The 21,207-nt window shown below is 35.3% G+C and overlaps 1 protein-coding gene across 5 annotated transcripts in view; it reads left to right on the top strand.

The window, feature by feature from the left end:
- The window catches only part of LOC113497879 (ankyrin-1-like), a 141,017-nt gene that overhangs the window by 25,105 nt on the left and 94,705 nt on the right, over nucleotides 1–21,207 (top strand). For 4 of the 5 annotated variants that reach the window (XM_026877641.1, XM_026877643.1, XM_026877642.1 and 1 more), the window contains exon 2: nucleotides 18,704–18,811. In XM_026877641.1, the coding sequence (XP_026733442.1) occupies nucleotides 18,704–18,811 (108 nt within the window). Of the gene's footprint in view, nucleotides 1–12,904; nucleotides 13,018–18,703; nucleotides 18,812–21,207 lie in introns of those variants that run through there. The other variant, XM_026877645.1, reaches the window with a different exon arrangement.

The following is a 21,207-nucleotide window of genomic DNA, read 5'->3' as shown; positions in this document are numbered from 1 at the left end:
TAAAGCTCAGTGCGGAACTGAACACAATCTGCGGCGCGTCACCGCAATTCAAAACTACGTCTAGCTTCGCCCTAGTTTCAAATACAGCTCCTTCGAGTTTGTAATCATGTGTCCAAGTATCTACTGTTGAATATTATGTAAGTTCTCATTCCAGACTGTGCCTGCAAGTGGGCTGTGTGTAGGAAGCCAGTAAATGGACGTAGGCGTTCCCATTGTCTTATTTTTTCCACGTCTCTTTTTTTCGTTTTTTGCGGGTAGTCAATGCTCGCTGTACGAACGGTTGAGAAAATATTAGTTATTGTTACTGCAGTATCATTAGATACTGTATGAATAAGTGATGTTACATGAAGCGTCTCTATACCGGTTTTAAAGGCATAGTAAGCTTCTATTATTAACTGAAGTTGTCAAGCATTCTACAAGTTTTTTTTATATCATGTGCGATTCGCAGCAAATTCAAGTTAGTATTGATAGTTCGCACATCACTATTTACAACCAACGTTCGTTTCATGTTATATGCATTCCTGAAAACTTCGTATTGTTGTGTAAGTTTATGTCATAAGTGCAGTCTAGCGATCCGATTTTCCTCCACATTTATAGATCTTTCCGGAGCTCAGTATGGCGTTGAAAACCTAATGCGGTTTGCCTGCAAATACAGATAGTGCGGCAATGCGCGTTGGAAATCCTTCTGTTGAATAATATTCTTAGAAGTGAAACTATGTTTGATCAGTTAGATAATCTCAAACAAGAGATAAGACTGATATAAACATGAATGCCAGTAAGAAAAAAAGTGAAATGTCGCACAAAGGAAATATTGTTGTTAAAATATCCTTAACCGTCCTAGTTTTTTCATCAGTCCAACAAAACTTCGGACAAAACACATTCTTACCTAAAACTTTACGAGCTGAAATGTATGCTGGTCCTGCGCAAATTGACTACCCAATTTTCTCAGTGGATAAGCACTGGGCTTTCAAAGGGTTCGAGGTTTGAATACCGCATGGGACAAATATATCTGTGACCTACCGAAATAGATATTTATTTACGCTTACAGGTGTTTGAGATAACATTCTTTCTTCCCAAAACTGAACCACACTTAAAGAGTTGTTAATATAGCCTGTAGAATATTTAAAGCAGAAAACACCACCGCGTACAAAGGTTTTCCCAAAGGTAATGACTACCTACTAAATATGCAAAGCATCTCAAAACATAGTCAACAAGGTTCAGGACATGAATATTGAACAGTTTAAACTGCACTTGTGTTATTGTCGTCCATATTAATTTCATCATGTTTTCTACTTGTCAGTAATGAAGTCAAACTTTTGAGACGTGCACCTTTTAAATGCGTTAATCTATATGCTTTTAGAGTTTCGAATTAATTTTAATAGATGTTTAGTACAGTAGTTAGAATTATTGTCCTATTTGTTTAAAGAAGAGGTACAAAATGCTATAGAGTTTGTTATAGTTTAAGATACCCATCATATAAAAGTAGAAATTATGTCTCCTTGTAGTTCTAGCGATAAAAATGGCAATTAAATCAAAACCCCAAAATATCTTTCTTTTTACCGCGTCTTTTCATTAATAATGCATGAAACCAAACATTTTTGCATAAATCTCTCTTGAAATTGCTAATTATTTTTTCATGCCGTAGCTTTCCTCCATCCTAAGTTACATCCCTGAGACAAATCAAGTCAAATTCTTCAGCAGATACAAGATCACTTAAAGTAATAACCCCTGTTGTGTTGTGGTTGCTGCCTCTGACTCATGTTATCTAATTGCGCTTACCTAACGTTCGTTGTCGTAATGTGTCGATCAACAAACTCACAACTGTGTCATTGCCAAGGACGGTCGTTTGATCGGATTGTGGAGACATTGTTCTTATTTTTATAGTTTTTATGTTGCATTTGATACAAATGCGGGGTTTATTATGATATGTTGTATAAATTGCTTAGTAGATCGTTTTTCGTTTACAAATATGATTTTTACCTTTATCTTACGAAGTTCTTTGTAAGTGATATTAGCTTTTTGCTTAAACATGTTTCTTATTTCTATTATCTTTTTGTTTCAGGTAATTTGAACAGACATTCTGGGGAAATTAAGTATATAATTCGATAAAGGAACAAAGTGAAAACGGAAGAGGGACTTTTGCCCTCCAGAACCACGCTTACAGCATAATAATATTGTCTAAATATATAACCTTCATCTTAAAATCGATAACCATTCATTCAATCAACCTAAATATAAATTCATAAACGGTGTACATCTAAAGCATGATTCGTGGAAGCATTTGACGTCAATGATGCATGGTACTATAAGTGCCAACTTCATTATGAACTCCAGCTCAAGTGCTGGAGTTATTTTCAGTACAGCTAAATGGGGCAGTGGTCAAAGAGGGGCTTGAACTCTTAAAGGATTAAGTTAATGAATATTACGTACGCACTTATATCATACATACACATATGAGTTATTTTCGTGGTAAGTGCTGCTTAGAAGGTATTATCTTTAGAGATTTCGTGGGCGTGCTAAGTTGACCTTTAGGTATATCTGATAATGTACTGCTACAACTTTATAAAAAAACGTAAATGGGTGTCCGATGTAAAAGTAATTGCTATCTGAGGATTCAGAAAGAAAAAGGCTTCTTTTAAACACAAGTGTCACACACAAACTACAGGCGGTTGGTGCTTGATGAATTACTATGCATTGCCACCCGCCAATCAAAGCATGAGACGTTGAATTGCAGTTCAGACATAGTATGAGTTCGATAACACCCAGTCCCTGACACAAGAAGGCAGGTATCTGGAAAATTCCTACTTTAGGGAAAAAATAAAGGTAAAAAAGGTATCACAACCTACCTACCTCCGCTCTCGGAACTAAATTTATCTTACATGCTACTTGGCTAATTTAAAACTTCAAAGAAAAAACCCAGTAACAAACCTATGACCTGTAATTGTTTCCTAGTGGTCATTTAACTTCGGTCACCATTGTTATCATTAGGAAAAAGAGGTCAGCATAATATATGAGAAAGAATTAAAGTGAAAGGATTCTCGAAAACGTCTAATCGTAGTCTCTGAATTCTGTAATTATATGGTGTCTAATACTGTTTAGACTTCCTTAACTCATCTTTTAAGAAAGCCTGCAGAAACAAGTATGGTTATTAAATGAAAAGAACTGAGGTTAACTTCATTAAATTGAAGGAAGAATTATATCTATTTCAAATAGAAAAAGGGGTATATATCAAAAGATAAATATCAAAATGGGTTCACCCAATACTGAGGACTTGTGTTAGGAATTGCTTATAAAAATTCACAAACAACGACAGGTACTCGTCTGTCAAATAATAAATCTGTACTTGTACCTGTAACAGGAGACTTATTTAAAACACAAAATGTGTTCACAACCAGCGAATGACGTAATCAAAGCCACAAGGACCAGCCATGTTTAGAAAACCTAAACATGTCGACCACGTATTGTGATCGCAATAGAAATGGTAATTTAAAGGTTAAAATACGGCCGTTTGGATACAAAATGTGCTGAGAAATCGGTAAGGTGCAAACTCGAGGAATAAACTTCTGTTTTACGGGCTTAGAAACGGATTTGGCGACAAATATCAGATTGAGACGGTAAAGTTTGCGTGTCTGTGGTTGATTTGTCAAGTCGGGGAAATCCCGTAGATAAGGTAAAGGGGCTATAGATAATCTAGTATGTGTTAAAGGTTTCTTTATTTGAGTTCTAAGCTAGGCGGGACTTCTTTTGCCTTTTTTGCGTTTAAGTGTTTAGGTACCCTAAAGATTGTAGATACAAAGAAACATAAAAAAAATGTTCATATTTTTATACGAATCAAAAATGGCTAGTGGGATTTTCTGCCCTGTTAATTTTGAGTTTAAGCTTAAGTAAGTGGTTATTAAATCTCAAATTCAAAGTCTCTTTGTAGATCCTCCAATTGAAGTATTAATTTCCATAAAACTATTAGCGGACCATTGAGTCGAGACTAGTACCCAGGTATAATTACTATCTAATCTCTCGGTAAATTGCGGATGAAAGTCGGCAAACGGACGAATGGGCAAGCTCGAAGGCAATAAATCCCAGGCTCTCTGCCTGCATGACCTGAGAACCATCCACCACGTGTTAAAGTAGTTTTATCCCTTTAGAGGAAAAGAGACACCGCTTTACACCTGAAGCGCGCTGTCACGCTTACACAAAAGCTATAATTCTACTTCATGACGATAGTAGGCCCTCTGACCTAATTACGCAGCTTTCCTTCCAACCGCAAGTTGTGTTAAGCATTGGAAGCACTTGAGATCATCATCTTAACTGCGGCGTGTATCGATAATCGATCTACAATCATAATGGCGGTTTCCACAGCTAAATTATCTAAGTACTCGATATGCCCTATAAATATAGGTCTCAGTTCCTATTTTAGCATACATGTAAGCTTATATTGTACATCATGTGCATGCTAAGATCATGTCAGAATAAATAATTGATTTGTCTCGGTATGAGGAAAACTTGTATGAGGCACACAAGAAGTATGCAATGAATGAATAGTTATGATATTAAAATTCTAAACTGTATGTCACCTTCGTTCATGGCCGAAGATTGCAGTTTATAAATTGAGTCTAAAGCCGTTTAGTTCAAGAGAAACCATTTAGAACACGTCAGTCGTTTTTATCTAGGTCTTGTGAAAAATCGCAGGCTTCAACGAGAAACTGCGGAAAGGAAAGGTGAAGATAAACAAACTGTGAGCAAAAACTGAAGAGTTTTCATCAAAAATGTTTTCTACTTTAGGCGAAGCTTTCTTAAGTTAGCTTCGTAAGCACTTAGCAGTGCAGCAAATAATACTTTCACAGCGCTATCGATCGCGGAATTCATTCCGATTCTCTGCCCTTTAAAAGCAATAATACATAATTTATCCTGCCATTATCTCAAGCAATTTCTGTATCAATAAATATGTAATACCTATCCCTTCCCTTAGACAGTTATTAAGGCACGGTTTTATCATGTACTATTTATTTATAATTATGACGACGATAGTTTACGAAGTTTCTTTATAAAGAGTGTACAAAAATTAGTTACACTTTACCGTCGTTTGATGTGAAACGCCTATAAAATTCATCGCTAGTTGAGTTTCCATAACACTATTAGCTTCGTTACCAAGCGCCTGAGAAAATATTACGAGCAACGAGATTCAGCCGCACTGCACCACTAGTGATATTCTGCAGGCGCTTCGATCGAATTTAATTACAATGTTGTGAGTTTAGATCAAACAAACACGAAAAGGATTGACGAGGCATGATGTTCCTATATCATAGGTAGATATCAAAATATGCGATTTTTTTTCTTTCATGTTATTTCTTACTGTAAGTCCCGAGTACTAAAATTGATTATATTAATATGCAGTAGGTGCCTGTATTAAATGTGTTAAAGTAAACATTTCATTTTATATGGCTTTATTTTTGTGATGTACTTTTATAGTTTTAAAGATTTAAGAGTCGTTTTCGTTTGAACCGTAGTTATTCTCCGTGAAATTGAATGATTTTTAGAACTTGGCTTCTTTTTACTTATTCTTATTAATACCCATTACCTCTCAATTCCTAATCACATAAAAAAAATCTTAAACAGTTTGTAAAAACATTTTTAATTCTACATTTTCGAAAAAACTGCTTAAATTAAATTTCATTCAGCAATCGTACCCAGATATGCGATTCTGCATTCATTGGAAAATCAACCAGATGTTCAAATAAAAAGTGTTTCATAATACGATCGGAATAAACATTCTTTCATATCTACTTATTGGAAGGAATTTGATCAATTGCGAAACGATTGCAAATGAAATACTTCGTTTTATTTTCAAAGCACAAGAACTCTATTTAAGTATTTTCTTAGTTTTCAACGTAACGAGGTATTTATGTTCGTTAGTAATTTGTTAGTTCACTAATTAGGTTGAGTGGATGTTAGTAATTATTCAACGAGTGTTAATTAGTTTCTGGGGGTACGGTTTCAGGTACTTTGGAGCATTGTCACAATTAAGACCCTTAATAGGCTCAATTCTTGTTTATAAAATTGTATAATACCTTAAATACCTACACAAATCGGTTGCAGAATATTTACTATCTTAAAATAATTCCCAGACATAATTTTATCTACCTGAATGCATTAGAAGCCTCTAACATTTTCTAAAAAACAGTTTTTTTAGATGAAGATAAAACGACAATTAAACAATCTGTTCGCTATTCTTTGGAGAAATTATTTCAATAATTTGTAATTGACCTAAATGCCATTCAATTTCCACTTGCAATTTCACAATGCCCCTCCATCACATTATGGTCGTTCAAAGACTTCACAATTGTCACTATACAATGTGCACATATTAAAACATGTCATTACTGCATACTATTGCATAACACACAATTCTAACTTCAGTGCATATGGATTGCAAAATCCAATTGATCCGTGGAAGCTTGTCGTCACCGGATACTGACAGGTGCTATTGATACCCATGGGAGGTAACTGGATGCTGGCTCGACCACGCTGACCCCGCCATTCAGCCGTATCCTTAGATTATTGTTACAGCTGTTATTTGCCAACTATAGATCTTAATAACGTTATAGACATCATCGACTTTGATTTACGTAACCATTTTGTGGATTTCTGGGCAAAGGTGGTCCCGATTGAGTCCAGACTTTTTAGAGATTTTAAATTTCTTATTGAATCGGTTCATTACAAATTTTGTACTTGTTTGAATCTCTAATAGGACTAAAAATATAACAACTGTTTGTACCGGCTTTAAGGAAAAGGGTTTTAGTATTTTTCGTTTCATGGTTACTGGTTTCATTTTTATCTGCAAATATTTCTGCTATTAAGGTCAGATGAGATTTCTATTGGGAAAAGATCTCTAGAGTCACTTAAGAAGCGAATGATGTAATCTTTCAAAGTTATTAGTTTATTTTCTCCTGAGGCAGAAATCCTGTAGGATTTATTTTTATATCCAGTTAGAAAGATTAATTTATCCTTTGCATGCTGCCTGCAGGGCTGTGAATTATTTCCCAGGAATTAGCTTTGATCAATGTTAAAGGTAAATTTTGTTTACACATATAATCAATGCTGACCTACTTTGGAATAAAATCGTTACGACAGCCGGGGACAGTAGTGCGGGCTGATAAAATAAATTGGAATAGCCAATATTTCATTTTGTCGGTCTGTCATGTGCCGTGAACATGGTTGTGGAATTTTCGTATAAAATCCTAAGTTAACAGACTGACGCTGAATGCATGTATGCTCAAAGTTACTTGAAGTATCCTTCCATTGGAACGATATGACTCACTGAACTTCTGTCCAATGCAATGCATCGAAGTTATTTTAACCTTAACTAAAAATTCGGTGTTGATATCTTATTTCAAATTAGAAGGCTTTTTTAAAATTATTTAGGAGTATTTAATCAAGTTATCAAGTTAAACATGTACATTATACTAATACTAGGACCTCGGGGATAGTCATTTGCATCCAATTAATTCAAACCCGCAGTAGCATGAGCCATACATCCCGAATCTGGGACACATTCATATTCAGGACATATGCATCCGATATTGTCAGACTAAATATTACCTGTTCCAGACGTGTTATGCAAATAGACCCGTAAGAAATAGTACGGAGCCGTCTTACTTACATATCAAGATAGAAGCACTTATTTGGTCTGTAGAAACAAACGTGTATAGATTGAAAACGATAGGCTAGAAACAAAGACGGAGAAAAAGAAGGATATATTGTAGCAGGTACCTAATCAAATGTAGGTACAGCATAAACCGCTTTTCAGTCGGAATTTCCAAAAGCGATTTCTGCTTAACTTCACCACTAATCCTGCACCAGTACCAGCGGTTTAAATAAAATTATATATGTAACAGAAATACTTTTTGCTGTTTGCAGTCCCAAGAATTCGCACTGAGATAGAACACGTCCCAGATTCTCATTTTTCGCCTCAAATGGGAAATCATTCAGATATATCATCCCGACAGCTGGCTCGTATGGCCCAAATTGAACGGAATTATTGGACAAGCGAGAGTCGGTCTAATTCTTATTTTGTTTCATTAAGTTTTTTCGTCTGTCAGGTTGTCATTATGATTGTAGTGTATGAGGTAATAACTTGTCGCAACTCATTAAAATCGTCACGCTATTCTGTTTGTTTCGGCTGGTGGCTTGCAGAAACCGTTCTGTTTAGTACTACTTTATTAGTGTAGATAGTGTTCTAGAATATTAAATAGTTATTCAAGTGTATCGTGATAAGCACTGTATGAATAATACTTCGTTAGCAATTGTTTTCCTTTTGCCTTAATAGTTGATATCAAAGTGATAAATTGAAAAGAGCAAGACGATTCACGTAATGATTTCTGAGATAAGATCAAGAATGACACACATTAGTAGGTCAACTGCTCAATTGTCGCTTTAGCGTATTTATCCAATTGCTTGATTGTTTCCTTGAACCGTAGTTCAGTGCAGAATCTATTGTACGAATCTCAGATTGGTTGCGTGGGTGGTCTTTGTCACGTAATTATTCGCACCAGTAGGACTAGATGGGGTCCCTGACTTTTCAATGGTTAAATGGTACAGCAGGCAACATTATCCGGTTTTATAAGAAATTTGCCTACCTTTAAATATTATCGACTTCACTACTGATTTATAATACCGTTTAGGCTCTAATAATCTACGCCAGATCGTAAAAGTCTAAGATTTATCGTCAATTTATCACACTAAAATGACTAATAATCTGAAATGATATAGTAATTCTACGAAAGAAAAAAGACGATTGCTATAAAGAGGTAATAAACTGATAATCCTGCATTCATTCACGATAATCTAAACAATTTTAGCTAATATCTTGTAAGGTTAATGCAAAATTACAGTTTCTTGACCGACTCGCAAAAAGTAAAGAGACTGTTTCCACAGATGTAGTACTAGTTGAAGTAATAACTAGTGCTAATGACCTGGTAATCATTATATATTTCCAAGAACCTATATTCTGACACTTTATGAAATCAAAATCAAATTCTTTTTTAATAAGACTGACATTATTTTGACACTGAACCCCTGACAAAAAGTCACTCCTATTTTTCGCACAAACACCTTTCAACTGAGTTAAATCTCAGCAAATGCAAATTTTGCCAAATCCTCTACAGAAGCAATTTTGTAGCTGAAATTCAAGAAGAGACCTCATTTACCAAGGAACGTTAATTAGCGACAGTAATAACAGTTCGGGCAGCGAAACCACAGCTGATTTAATTAACTTTATAATCAGTATGTAATAACTGCTTACGATGTATCCGCTTCGCTTCACTTTTCATTTCGAATAGTAAACGCGTTCCCGGCTCATTTCACCCAATATCGTCTATTCTATTTTGTATTAGTCAGATATTATTCATTATTGTTCAATGCTTTAATAGAACAACCCTCCAAGTTAAAGCTGAATATGGAAATCCAATATCAGTTCAAATTACAAACGCTGTGTCTGTTAATTGGATTTGAAAAATGCTGGCCCACGCGTTTGTTAAGTTTTCAAAAGCCTACGCATTTCGCTTATTTCTTAATTAAATCTCAGAAAAAAATCTATGTATTTTTTGTGTGATTTGATTTTAAATTACGATTCTTTGTCACGTAGCGTGCAAGTTTCCCTAATTAACGATTTTCCAATAGTAGGTGTACTTGTAGCAATAGTTTGGTATATAATGTTGGCCGATTTGTTGAGCCCGTGGAACTTAATTAAGAAACTTGCACCTCCACTTTGCCGGCCCAGTTTGTCACACGTTGCTCGTGTTATTAACGGCAGTCTGTGACTGACAGTGTGGAAACGAAGTTTTCATAGTCATGGACATTCAATTTCATGTTTAAATGATGTTATATGAAATTTGGGCATCCTGGAAAGCACAGTGACATATTTGTAATTGCTTTTGATCGCATCCCACGTAACTTATTAATAGTTCTTTGTGAATAGGGAAAATAAATATGTATCGAAGCGTTTGTATATGCGTTGTCGGTTTTTCAAAAGTAATAATACCGTGGGTGTAGAATGTCATAAAAAAAATTACCATGCCAATTTTAATCACAATCATTTGACGTAAGTATTGAAAATTTGACCTCTTCTTGTAGACATTCAGATGAACTACAATCGTATTTCTGTCGCACTGTTGATACTAAATTCTGTTATGAGAATAATATGATCTTCACCACCATTTCCCCTAAAAGTAGAACAATGACAAAGCTCTCATGAACGACACTTGAAGCAGTACATTGTATAAGTCTGCTCGCTCCACTAGGCGACCAGGGCCGTGATTGCATTTCAAATTGAATTGATTTTTTGTAGCACAGTGCGCCTTAACTGTTAAACGGTGCACAGATTGCGACTCTCTCTTTTCTAGACCCTTTGATACCGACCTCTTTCGTGCCCTTTTTTCCTTTGATTTTTTGTTGAAGACCATTTGTTTTGTTGCAAATACGACTAGAGCTAAGTTCCCTTTTTGGTTCAACAAGATCATTGTTAAGCTTTTATGTCATTATATTTTTATGGAAGTAGAGTATTCGGATATAGCGCTAAAATAAATATATTGTGCAATTGGTAATTTCAGCATGTTCGTTTTTTAATCTGACATACATACGTACTCCCAAAATGCAAAAAAATAACGACTTCATTCTGAAGCGGAAATTTATTGCAAAGAGCGTCATAACCACACATCGAAAAAACCTGTAATGATTCATGTTCATTAATAGGCTCAATTCAATTTGAAATCAGTTCTTTTGACAAATGCTCGGGTATTACCAGCATTCAAGATATTACGATTGTATAAGTAGTTACCTATGTAATTTTGTTTGATGTCAGTCACAAATCACGACACGTTACTTAAAAAAAAATATAATCAACTAGTCTAATTGTACGCAATGTACGCACTGATGCAAACACGGGCATTCTTGTTCATTTCATTTGTATTTCAGTCAAACGTTTGCAGGATTGACTGTTAGATTAATTACAGCAAAAGAAATGACAATTAGCGTATGCCTTTGTTAGTTAGATCAAATTCTCATTCAAACTGATCACAGGCTGATTCACAGTTTGAATAAGAAAGTCTTTTCATCTTTGAATTCTAAATCTTTGTCAAAGTAAAAGTTGTAGGTCCGTTGTAGTCTGGAGATCCCGAATGATTTTCATACAAAGATTGGACAAGATTCTCGATAATTTCGCCCCATGCATCCATCATGGTACAATCGCCGTCGCCAGCGACCCGTGTCTCTCTTATTACGCTGCTTTCTAACGGCACACACTGTTCATCTATAATGACACTTATTGTACTAAATTACATATTTTTCTTACACCAAGATTTGGAACAGCCGCGTGGCCACATTAAATCTTTTGTAAATAACTACAAGTAATTGAGAATTGTTATCAGGCTCCGGTCGCTGTGACGAATCTGTAATTGCTTTTGTTTTGGTAGTTCCGAATATATATTTTTTTTGGTTTCGGTGGCAAAAAAGGTGGGTAAACAGAGTTCCATAGCTAAAGCACCGTGGAATTTTAGTTTGTTGGCCGAAAAGATCTGAAATGGAATAGGTGTAGCTGCGGTTAATGTCCTTTAGACCATCTGGCTACGAATTTCTGATCAAGGCCATATGGCTTTTGACTTAGAGGAACCATATTGCCATAGCTATACATTTATTTTGAGACTACCAGGAAAGGTTAAGTTATCATTTTTGCCCTTTATCACAAGGAAATGGAATGCGATCAAATTCTTAACTTAGGCCTCATTGCACGTACGAGTAACGGTAGAAAATGTTGGTCTGTACTCACTCCCCTTATCGCTCTGTTACTAACACTCGTATACTAGAAAGACGCGAAGCAGACGCATGGTAAAATTTCGCCCTAAGTTTTCATCCTGCCTTTTAATTGCCATGTAAAATGTCAAGAACATTTTCAGACATTAATAACTAAAATATAATTATTGCGATGTTTTGAAAGTCAATGGGCCTCAATTTCCAAGTCCTTGTTTTTCGTGACCTCATAGCTGGTATTATATAACCATCCAAGGAAGACGTACATACGTGCCATAACTCGGTTGCTCCCGTTAATTCGTCCCGTTGGCCGCAGTTACTGCACGTTGCACAAAACGATGGGATGTCCGTTATAACGCCAGCACTGATACACATCGCCGACACAATTACACCGCTGGATCAACCTTGGACAATTTTTTACCATACATAATAATAACTAGACTTGTATGAGTTGCAGTTTAGTTTTTATGCCATAACAGATTTCGTCTATCAAAATTTATATTGGTATTACATAAGCTTAAAATGGCATTGGAATTGATCGTCTGTATAGAGCTGCAAAAGTTAAGAACTAGTTTTAGGACTTTGAGAAAGGTAATAAAACACTAGATAAGTGCATCGTCGCTGAGTATATTCAGTCTTTAAAGTGGATCGTTAAGTTTTAGAACGACTTCAGTATTTATTAATCCGGAGTACTAACACTTAATACTTTAGGGATTGTGTGGACTATTCTGAATTTATTCTGAACTATTATTAAATGGGGACTGCCCGACTAGTTTTGGACCCAACAGGAGTTCTAATTGTGAGCTGACGCGGTGGTGGGGTTAGGTCCAAAATTAAAATAAATGAACCCCCCAGAAGTTACTATAAAAAAAAAAATATTTAGACTAACTGTATCCGCATCTTGGCATTTTTGGGTTATAATCTTTGACCTATGGCCTATGACACCCACAAATCAGCGGCCTTCTACCGACAAAATAATATTCAAAATCGATCAACAAACTGCCTTACAATATTCAGTACAGATTAATTATGATTTTCCGAACCTAGAACATGGGCTATGAGTTTCCGAGGTTGGTGTAGTTGGTCTAGTGTTGTCGTCGCCTGGTGTGGTCGCCGGCGCGTGACGCGTGCGCTTGCGCAGCCAGTGCCGCCATGGCGGTGTGGTGCGGCGCGCGCATTCTGCCGCTCGAACGGCGCGTCTATTCCATCACGCTTGTGGTGCGTTCATGTCAATATTAAACCATTTAATGTCAAATGATTGCGTGTCAGTTTGTGTACAGTGCATTCTGTTGATGTGCTTGAGATGTTAACGTGTTTAAGGGAGCGTCAATTGCTTATTTATGTTTTTTGGAGTCTATAAAATGTTTACAAATGTGTTATTTTGTTGTATATCCTGGCATTAGTAATTCTAGGCTGTGAAAAGAAGCGACGACAAACGACCATAAATTATAAAACAAAACTACAAATCGTGGGAAAATTAGGAAAAAAAGTAAAGAAAACCATAAAATAATATGAATTTTTCGATACTATATTTTTATCGATGCTATTGATTGAATAAGAAAAATTTATATCAAAAAACTGTTTGTGCGTCATGTAAAACTCTAATCATCTCGTTGCAACGGTTTGAACATACTCAGTCTTAATAGTATAGTGATTAAAAAATACGAAATAATGGTAAAGACACTGAATCCTCATCAGCTTTGATAAAAGCGTTTTGGATTCGTAAAATATTTTCAAAATCGGTTTAGTAATTTCTAAGCTTTTCCTCAAGAATATTGAGTGTTGATAAATCTTTTCTTCAGGATTAAAATCGAAGCATGACATTAACCCCCGCATTGTCTTAAATTCAATAACATTACTTATTAAAATAATATTACAATAACTAAGCTCTAAAGATAATCTCCATTTCTGCCTATCACTCAAGTCAGCAAAGTCAGAGATTTTGATAAGATGTACCGGAGTAGGGTCCACAGACACGGTCACGAGGCAAATTATCTGCAAATCTTCAGTTCGGAAGTATCTTCCTTTATAAATTGTATTTTATCTTGATTTAAATGGCTATTGAAATATTGTTTGGCGGTATTCCTATTGTTCGTTAAACAGTTTTCTTGCTGAGGTTTTTGCGAATCAATTAGGTATACTATGTTTCTTGATCTCTGGATATTAGATTTCAGAGAGACATTGTGAATGTTGGGTCTAGGCTTAGTGTAGCGCGTTTCATGTTCTTTTTTGTAAGAATCGGATATAAGTTTCAAGTAGAGTAAATACTATGTTTAAATAATGCCTCCGAATTTCGTAAATTTCGATTCCAGAAATTCTTAGATAATATGTTACCATTTTTTTTTACAATCTATCAATGAATCTCTACGTATGAGACGCTAAAATTCAAATTGTCCTAATTCTGAAATATGCATACATATATTATATCGCGTATACTAAGTGTGGGAACATAACGTGACATTTCAGTACGCGTCATGAGTAATAAACATCCAAACATGCACTTTCACATTAATATTAATACTTGAATACTGTCGCGGCTTTGCTTGTCTTTGTCGATCATAGATGCAAAAGCAGGATAGAAACCTTCTTCCGTTTGGAATGTATCCAGTCTTAGTTAAATTCTGACCAAATTCCATTAACATACCCATTTAAGCTCAAAATAGTGACAACATTCATACATACATCCTCACCAACTCTCACGTCAATATTAGTAGGATAAGATTCCTATCCAGACAACATCCCTTTCCCTCAATACTTTTACTTGTTATTGCGTGTTAAACAAGAGATGTTTAATACTATATCAGTGTCTAACAATCATGTTTACAGATTTAATTATGTTCTTGTACTCTTAATTATGTTGTAAAAACAGTTAATTCCAATTCAAGAACAGTTTTTCTAGTAGCAATTATAGCAAAGCGTACGCACGTTATTATCTGGTTGTTTGATCAATGTAAACTGTATTTTTAGGGATCCGTACACAAATTTAAGAACGGAAACCTATTACGAAGGCTCCGCTATCTGTGCGTTCGTCCGTCTGTCACTAGACTGTTTCTCATAAACTATGATAGCTAGACAATTGAAAATTCAGCAGATGAAAAACGATTATATGCAGCGATTGGTAGGGTCATAAATTTGATGCGTGACCAACTTTTAAAAACTCTTTTTCTTATGTTTATTTTTACGGAACCCTCATCATTGCCAATGCGACTCGCACTTGACCAACTTTTAAAGAAATTGCAATGTTGAAATGTTTACAAAATGTTTGTTATCACAGTGGTTCTTATCGCATGGTCACGGCATGCAAGAAAACAATTGAAGTCCATTACCTCACGGGTCACTGTGTCTCTCCATTGATTTCAATGGCGCTGCCATTCAATTTGTCTAAATGAACTAGTGAAATAATTTCACTGCAGCGTATTCACCTTCCACTGAGTATTGCAATTGTGAAAGGGACAGCGCACTACAACGCGTAGAACGCCGTCTCTTTCACATCGGGAGTAGTTTTCCTTTAAAAGGAGGTTGTAGAAATGCCCCTTGTACTGCATTAGCCTTTAAGTAAATTGACAATGACAACCGTTCGGCTTTTGTCTCCAAACATAATTATAATTGTATGTCTTCTGGCTTCTAGTAATTACTTCCATGTTGTGTGTGAAATGTCCTCCGTGTGCGAATATTTTGCATTGTTTTTGTTTACAAGGTCGTTTGGTATCACCGCGAATTGAATTTAAAGTGCACACGCTTAGCTTGTTCTTTGAAGAAATCGCGACACTTGTTAATTTGATTTTTTTCTTTTTCATTACCTATAACAGTTTTAACCCATTCTTCTAAGGCCTAAAGGCCTCTCTTTGTAGTACATTTTGATTCTCCCCAATTTGGAAAATCCATGCAATAAGCTATACCTTTATCTGACATTTAAACTGTTAGACATTATTCCTGATCTCAGATAAATGAAGAAAGGCCACAACTAGTAATAGATAGCACTTTCCTAATACAGGTAGGTATAAATGGACACCGGAAGATTTTAATCTCGATGGTATTTGCTGCTAATTAAGGCCGTATTAATTTCTCTAAGATTGCACCCAGTTTCATACTTATTGCACTTTATAGTACAATTAAAATGAAACAAGGTAACTGGAAAACTAGACGCTGGTCCATATTTCTCTTGAAGTATCAGTAGTAAAGGCAGTTCGCATTAACGAGGTTACTGTCCAATTGACTGTTGCCAAAAAAACTGAAAGAAAAACCGTACATAAGCTTGCGATATAGCAAAAGATATTATTCAAATATTTGAGACTGTTGCCACATATACAATCAGCCTAACTTCCTACCAGTTATTTTCAATCTCAGCTAGACCGTATAAACTACATCAACTGGCAAGTTGTCCATCTATCAAATCAAAAACTACATTTCTATTAAGCTCAGCAATATCGTGACCGTCATCCTTATTGACAGATAAGTACATTTGTCCGGCCCTTCGTGTAAAGGAAATAGAGCGAAAAATGAGATTTTTTTCCATTGTCTGACGAATTAGTTATCCGTCGGGTCGACGGTCGCTCCGTGAAATCTTAGGGCACGAATAAATCTTAGTAATCTGCATTATACATTGATTTTCAACGCCATACTTTTTACGACTGAACCTGCTTTTAAAACATTTGCGTTTGATAACAAATTTGACAGAAGTGAAGCAGACGTGAGGGAAATATTCGTCTATTAATGAAATAGAAAGTTTTGGACATTTCTGTATTTGTATTTTGGGAAAAAATTAGATAGCTATATTTAAAGTTGCTTACTAAGAAGAATCGAGAAATAAGATATCTTTATGATTTCGCAATAGCTATAAACCTTATTGAATGATGTCGGGATCAATTCATTTTCTAATAAGTATCTATTCCGAAAAGCAATATTTATTTGCTTTCACTTAGTTGACGTTTTATCAAGCATTTACCGATATACGAGCTGAAAGGGTCTCCCCTTAAACATCTGGTTAATCGTTAGTGAAATCGACAATCCAATACCTGCTGTAATCGTTTTAGAAGCTTTGAATGTTTCAATAGAGTATTAGCATCGGTAGAAAGTTCTGGAACAAGTTGCAGCCTGCCCAGTCACGACAGTTTACGAACGTAATTTAGTTGAAGATAGTGGTGCAGTACCAAGTTTGGGTTTTGTTTTAACGGCGTGGGCTGGTAGTGGGTGTTTCGCAGTTTATTCTCTTTGATGAACTGTCAGTGTCAGTTGGCGTCTGTTATGTTGGTCGGTTGTTAGACTTTCCTAAAGGGGAAGTTTGGTCTGTTACCGATTTTCAAAAGCTATAGCTTGAAAGAGAAATGTGCAATCGTTTCTTGTATAATATAGATTGCAAATGCTCTTGCTTTTATCCTTTACTTGTAATTTCATATTTATGGAATTATGACCGTGGTTGTCGAAACAATTTCAGATACGATACCCAAAAGTCATAAGCAAATTTTTACTCGCGTTTTCCTTTCCATTCGCTCGTGAAATAAAGGCTTCCAACACTAATACATCTTATTATTTCTAGCCTACTCTATTCAATTGAAGCATTTTAAACAGCAACACTTAAGTAAGGCTCAAGTGTAACGTAACACCTTACAAGCCTTAGGGACTACTTAAGCCCTAAGTCCTTCCTTCCCTAAGCTCTAGACGTGTTAGATCGCTTTATTTGACTTTAGAAACTAATGTGAACATAAGCTCTGTAGAATGCCTTTGTCAAATGACTGGCAATTAGCTAAAATAGGTTGTTTTAACCTGTAGTCAGCATAACTTAGATCTTTGATCCTACAAATGGTGATGCCGTCAAAAATATCAAGAGCAAATTCAAGTTTTGATATCTCAATTTATTGCATTCCAAAAAACGGAACTAAAACAAAAGAACATTACAACAAAAAATAAACATTTATAGAATAAAGAACGTGCTCGATCAAAATTGATGGAAAGTCTGAACTTTGCTAGAGTACATGAATTGATACTGAAATATTCATGTTGGTTGTGGGCAATACAAGTGACCAGGCTGGGCAAACCGAATGAATATTTGATCTGCCTTCAATAGTCTTTGTTTATGTTGACTCTTTGACCAACAATTGGTATAAATTGTTGATACGTCAGCTATTGCCTAGACTAGTTGATTATTTACTGTACTTTAGTATTTCGCGACTTGTACTTGTACTTTTGATTTTTAATTAAATTTATTAGTTTTTGTTAATGTTTTAGTTTTTTTTTTATAAAGTAATATTGTTATACCTACTTTTATTTGTAGCTTTATCTTAAAATATCATCAGTCAATTATTCACCAAGTTAAATTCATATGGTTTTTGCTTTTTTTCGTCAGTACTTTGGAACTGTCCTTATTACCAAGTTCCATGATAAGAAAATATTGTTTTGGCAAAATAATCTCCATAGTAAAACTTAACTCCAGCTTTAGGTACTTGTGCCTGTATTTAAGATATTTTTGTCACATCCAGAGCGATGAAAGAACTACAATAAGATCGTTCCTCTGTTTCTGTCAGTCAACGTCGTCCGCTTTATCTCAGCCATTTACTATCGCGTATCAAGATCCCGTTCTTCGTTTCCATTTGTCACAGAACATAAGTTTATATATTATACTATGTTCATTGTACAATTCAAGGATTTGATAGTTTCATAAAAGATTGTTATGTTTCTTTGGTTATATCATTTATTGTAACTCACATTTCGTTATGTTATTTTTTCTTCGTAACTCTTAATTATTTTATTGATAAGCGCGAGTGTGTAATTTTCTGTTTGCCAAGAATGTAATAAAATAATCGTTATATCGAAATAAAATTCATTCGAAATAACAAAATGTAGAAGTTTCAGTGGTTATGTTACCGATATAATAGTTACTCATACAGCTTTTCTTTGTGCCTTACAGATAGAACCCAACACAGCATTCTTACGAGCGGCGCGCGCAGGCCAGCTGGACACAGTTGTCGACCTGCTCGACTCCGGCGCAGTCAAAGACATCAACACATGCAACTCGGTAAGTACTTACTACTAATATACTTAGATTATGGCTGTTAGAATAAGACATTTAGACTTTTATGTAGGGTATCATGCATATCCCTCCACATGAAACAAAACGTCTTAGAGTTTAAAACTTGAAAGAGTTAAATCATATTTTTGTGTCTTTTCTATATTGTCCCTCTATGGGACAATGTAAACTACGACCCGTCCTTCGATCGTCCATCCTCAGTATCTATGTGTTTCAGATATCCTCTTCTTGGAAAGTTTCCGCGACAGCATAATAGAAAAAAAATGTAGAGAATTATAAACTGTTACGTGAAATAAAATATGCTCTTACGTAGGGTTAGGTTAGGTTAGGTTAAGTAAAAATGAGGCCAAAAGCTAGATGAACAACCAGCAATTAACAACTAAAACATTCACACTAAACGTTCTAGAACATTAAAGTTTAAACAGACCGTTGTTAGCGAACTCCACTTAATCTAAGTCAGTCGGCGTTGTTCCTAATTAATCTTATATTTACTTATACATTGATAGCATTCGATCATTACCTGTCGAGTACCGCTTGTTTCTGTTTTATGATTGCCTTTGAACATTAAGCTGTGTTTATGTTTATTTAAAGTGTAGTTCTTAGTCATTTACATAGATACGGACGTGAAATTAGTGGGCAATGTATTATTCCGGCAAATTTTACTTATAGCTGTTATGCCTGTGTATAAAAGAGTTTTTGTTTTCTACGACTCAAGATTAGATCTCGTTTGTATAATATCATAATTTAAAATAGTTTTACGACCTTTTTTGCCGGGTAACGATTTCTTTCAAATAAGAAATTGACCTTAATTGTTTAACTTGCTCTTGCGTATTCGTGATACAGCTCATTATATAGAATTGTTTATGAGTTTAAAGTAATTTGAAAGGTTGATATATTGTATATTTACTATTGGGAGTTTCCCATTCATAATGTTTCGTAACAACAATTCGATCTTAGCTTCTTTTGAGCTAATGTTGTTATCTCAATAACGTATTGTCGACTCACCGTTTATAATGACTTTGTAAAACCTCTTTTAAATTATATGATGTTCAATAGAAAATAATGTTATCCAATAACGATACTGTTGAATTAGGGTTATAAACTAGAAACAAGGCTAAGGTAAGAAGAAATGTCTAATGTCAGATGTTCTGCTTTTTCTTCATTACACGGAGAAAGGTTGTTTACGAAGTTAATTGTGTGATCCTACCTCAAATTAAAGTAACTCAGTTGTGGGAGCGAGATGGAAAAGCCCGGTGTAGAGCGCTGTCTTGCTCTCACGTTTGAGATCATACTTTAAGGTATCGTAGTAGAATGTTTTAAGTTTCTAGAAATATTTACAAATGATATACATTATGGAATGTTTTCCGAGCCCCGAGTGATTCTGAAACCGTGTTACCCTAACTCTGGGGAGTTGATTGTTGCAACGGTAACGACGCAAACAGACGCAAATTGAATGAAATGCGCACGCGCATTTAGTTTGGTACGTACTGTAATAGATAGTCACGGTCAGGGCTTGCGGAAGTCGCTCACTAATATTGTAATGGAAATCGACTGTGTCATAAGATATTTAAGATTATAATTGAAAATAGGTACTGAAATGTTTACTCGTTGCGATTGGAAGTTATTAATAAATACGCTATGTAAAAAAAGTACAGTATTGAATAAAACACAGTTTATTACATTGAATGTCCACAGACATGACAGGATGACAGGACTATACTTATAAAGGTTTAAGTTGACCGTATAGCTGAAAGAAAAGTGGAGAAATTTAACTCCGGACTCAAACGACTTTTAAAACTAATTATCTGGTTTCCTGACATTAGTTGTAGTATCTAACGTTTGTATGCGGAAACGTAGAATATACAAGGACTGCCAACCAACCTTCTATACAAATAACATTTCTAATTTCTGTTGTTAGTTGCCTGTGGAAAAATGTCTACCGAGGCAGGCTAGTTCAACGAAGCAGCCCTAGATATTGACCTAGGTCTAAAACAGACGCTATTCAAAGAATGTAACTAACTAATGACCTATCTACTAATGAGGTGGACATACAATAGTTCAATATTTTAAATAAAATACATAGAAATGTATACTTATGTGTAATTTTACAAATATGGATCTGGGTCGGGCACAGGACCGTAGAGATTGGCACGAGGAAGGGGAGGCCTTTGCCCAGCGGTGGGAGGACAAAGCCTGTGGTTGATGATGATGATGTTTTTATATTCTTTTTTCCGACTTTCATGTTTAGGTATAGGAACAGTCCATAATATTTTTGATTGAATCTATTCAAAGAGTAGGTAATAGTCTCTAATTTTAAATTTTAAATAATTATTATTAAACTAGCTGTTGCCCGCGACTTTGTCCCCGTGGGTAGAAGATATAAG

The sequence above is a fragment of the Trichoplusia ni genome, chromosome 10, assembly GCF_003590095.1.
Source record: "Trichoplusia ni isolate ovarian cell line Hi5 chromosome 10, tn1, whole genome shotgun sequence".
Lineage (NCBI taxonomy): Eukaryota > Metazoa > Arthropoda > Insecta > Lepidoptera > Noctuidae > Trichoplusia > Trichoplusia ni.
Note: the sequence above shows the minus strand (reverse complement) of the source record. Positions and strands in the feature narration are given on the sequence as shown.